This window comes from Apaloderma vittatum, unplaced genomic scaffold (genome assembly GCF_000703405.1).
Source record: "Apaloderma vittatum isolate BGI_N311 unplaced genomic scaffold, ASM70340v1 scaffold26153, whole genome shotgun sequence".
In the NCBI taxonomy this organism is placed as follows: domain Eukaryota; kingdom Metazoa; phylum Chordata; class Aves; order Trogoniformes; family Trogonidae; genus Apaloderma; species Apaloderma vittatum.
The window spans coordinates 20,863-22,667 of record NW_009709033.1 but is presented as its reverse complement, the minus strand read 5'-3'; the positions used below and the strand labels follow the sequence as shown (position 1 = coordinate 22,667).

The following is a 1,805-nucleotide window of genomic DNA, read 5'->3' as shown; positions in this document are numbered from 1 at the left end:
AGGCGGTGCAAGAAAATCCTCCTGTCCCTCCGCTCCCTTCGCATCAGCCTCCCCTCCCAGAGCAGACCTGAAATTTCCATATCGAAAGGAACCCCCCAGCAAGAACAAAAACCACCCTTTGTGCCCCCTCCCACTCTTCATCACCACAGAATCAAGGGGCCCGGCGAGGCGGGGACCCCCTTCCAAAAAGGCAGAACCGGGGAGGCCGGGCTCACCCACCCAGCCCTGACTCCTGGGGGAGGCAACACAACTGGACTGACTGGAGCCCCGACAAAAAGGATTAAAGTTACGGCTGGCGATGATGTAAGAGGCCACGAACGCCTTGTTGGAATCAGATCCTCAAATCATTGGCCAAACTGGTTATTAAAAAGGTCAAACTTTATTTGTGAAAACCAGTAGTCTTCCAGGACCACCCCTCCACCCGTATCGGTCAGTCCACTTTAAAACTAGATTGTATTTAAATTCAGAAAACAATCTTCAGGTAAATTTTTAAAGCCAAGCTGATTTGGGGACAGCATATCATTTAAAATAATTATAAACAGAGAACAATGTTATTTAATTGAATCTGCTCTACAATAACCTAGTTATCTTCCAGTACTAGGGCAAAAAAAAAAAAAAGAATAAAATAAAATTAAAAAATGCACGATCACAACTGGCTTGTGGTGGGCGGGTGTGTTGAAGGCACGAGAACACAGCACGTTCAGCTACATTGCAGAGGAGTTGTGTATCGGGCCAAAAGAGGCTCCCTGGAGAGTCTGAGACATACTCAGGAGGCGCTTCTAGAATTTGGTGAGGTCGTCACAGGATGTTGCTAATAATTCAGAAAAAAACCAACAGAAACAAAAAGACATGGAGACATTTACACTCACCTTTGAAAAAGAACGCCGAGAGTTCACCGCTACAACCAGGTCTTTTAAACACGCCTCTTACTCGTCCTATGAGAAGCAGCTGTTGGGCTTGACTTCAAAAGCCGCTGAATTTCGGGACTTGTAAAAGTCAACTCTACGTGTGCGCGGGGACACTGAAGCTGGATGCACCAACTGCCCCTACCCCTCCCTGCCAGCACTCTCCACTATCTCAGTTCTCATCTTCCTAAAAATCATCTCCTCACTTGGTTTTGAGAGGGCAGGAAGAGAACAGGGGCAAGAGAGTTGGGACGAACGGGGAAAATCTACAGAGATTCAACATCCTGTGCAAGAAACTGCCTGAAGGGGTGACCTGATTTCTAGGGCTATTAGAGGAAGAATTGACCCTGCCAGTTTGCCCCAAACCTTTCGTTTTCACTGACCCATTCACAGTGGAGCACCAATGAATCACAGATGCTTTGCAAACATGAAGCGGAATAGGAAGCGTTTTTGAATGTTGGCTTTTTGCAGCTGTTTAAAACCTCCTGAGCAGTCCAGCACTTACCGCAGGGAGTGGGTCAGTGTCTTTCTCAGTCTTGAAACCCGAGACCCGATGACATTCTAGCACCCGGCACCTTTCCTCCTCCCGTCCACGCCCCGCCCTGCCTCCCCATCGCAACACCCAAACGTCCCCATTCCTCTTGGCTGCACGTGGAACACTCGGCTTGCTCACCAGAGCCACGGTCAAGTTTATTTACCTGTACTTTCCTCCGGGTGCATCGTAGGGGTTTTCCTAGGCCCCCGTTGCTCGCTGCTCTTCTCCCCGTTGCTCTCCTCCAGGGTGACGACCGGCTCCTGGCTCTTCATGAGCTGACTCAGCAGAACAGCCAGCACATTCTGCATATCTCCCTGAGCGCTGGCTGCTTCTGGAGTCGCCTGCTCCTCCGGTAGCTGGGCCTC

General features: G+C 49.8%; 1 protein-coding gene across 1 annotated transcript in view; it reads right to left on the bottom strand.

Annotated features, from left to right (window-relative positions):
* Nucleotides 1–471: 471 nt before the first annotated feature.
* Nucleotides 472–1,805, bottom strand: part of CDK12 (cyclin-dependent kinase 12) — a gene marked incomplete at its 5' end in the record, with an annotated part of 22,190 nt that continues 20,856 nt past the window's right edge. The window contains 2 exon segments of the mRNA XM_009866781.1: nt 472–811; nt 1,604–1,805. The exon segment at nt 1,604–1,805 is cut by the window's right edge and continues 15 nt beyond it. Coding sequence (XP_009865083.1) covers nt 780–811; nt 1,604–1,805 — 234 coding nt within the window.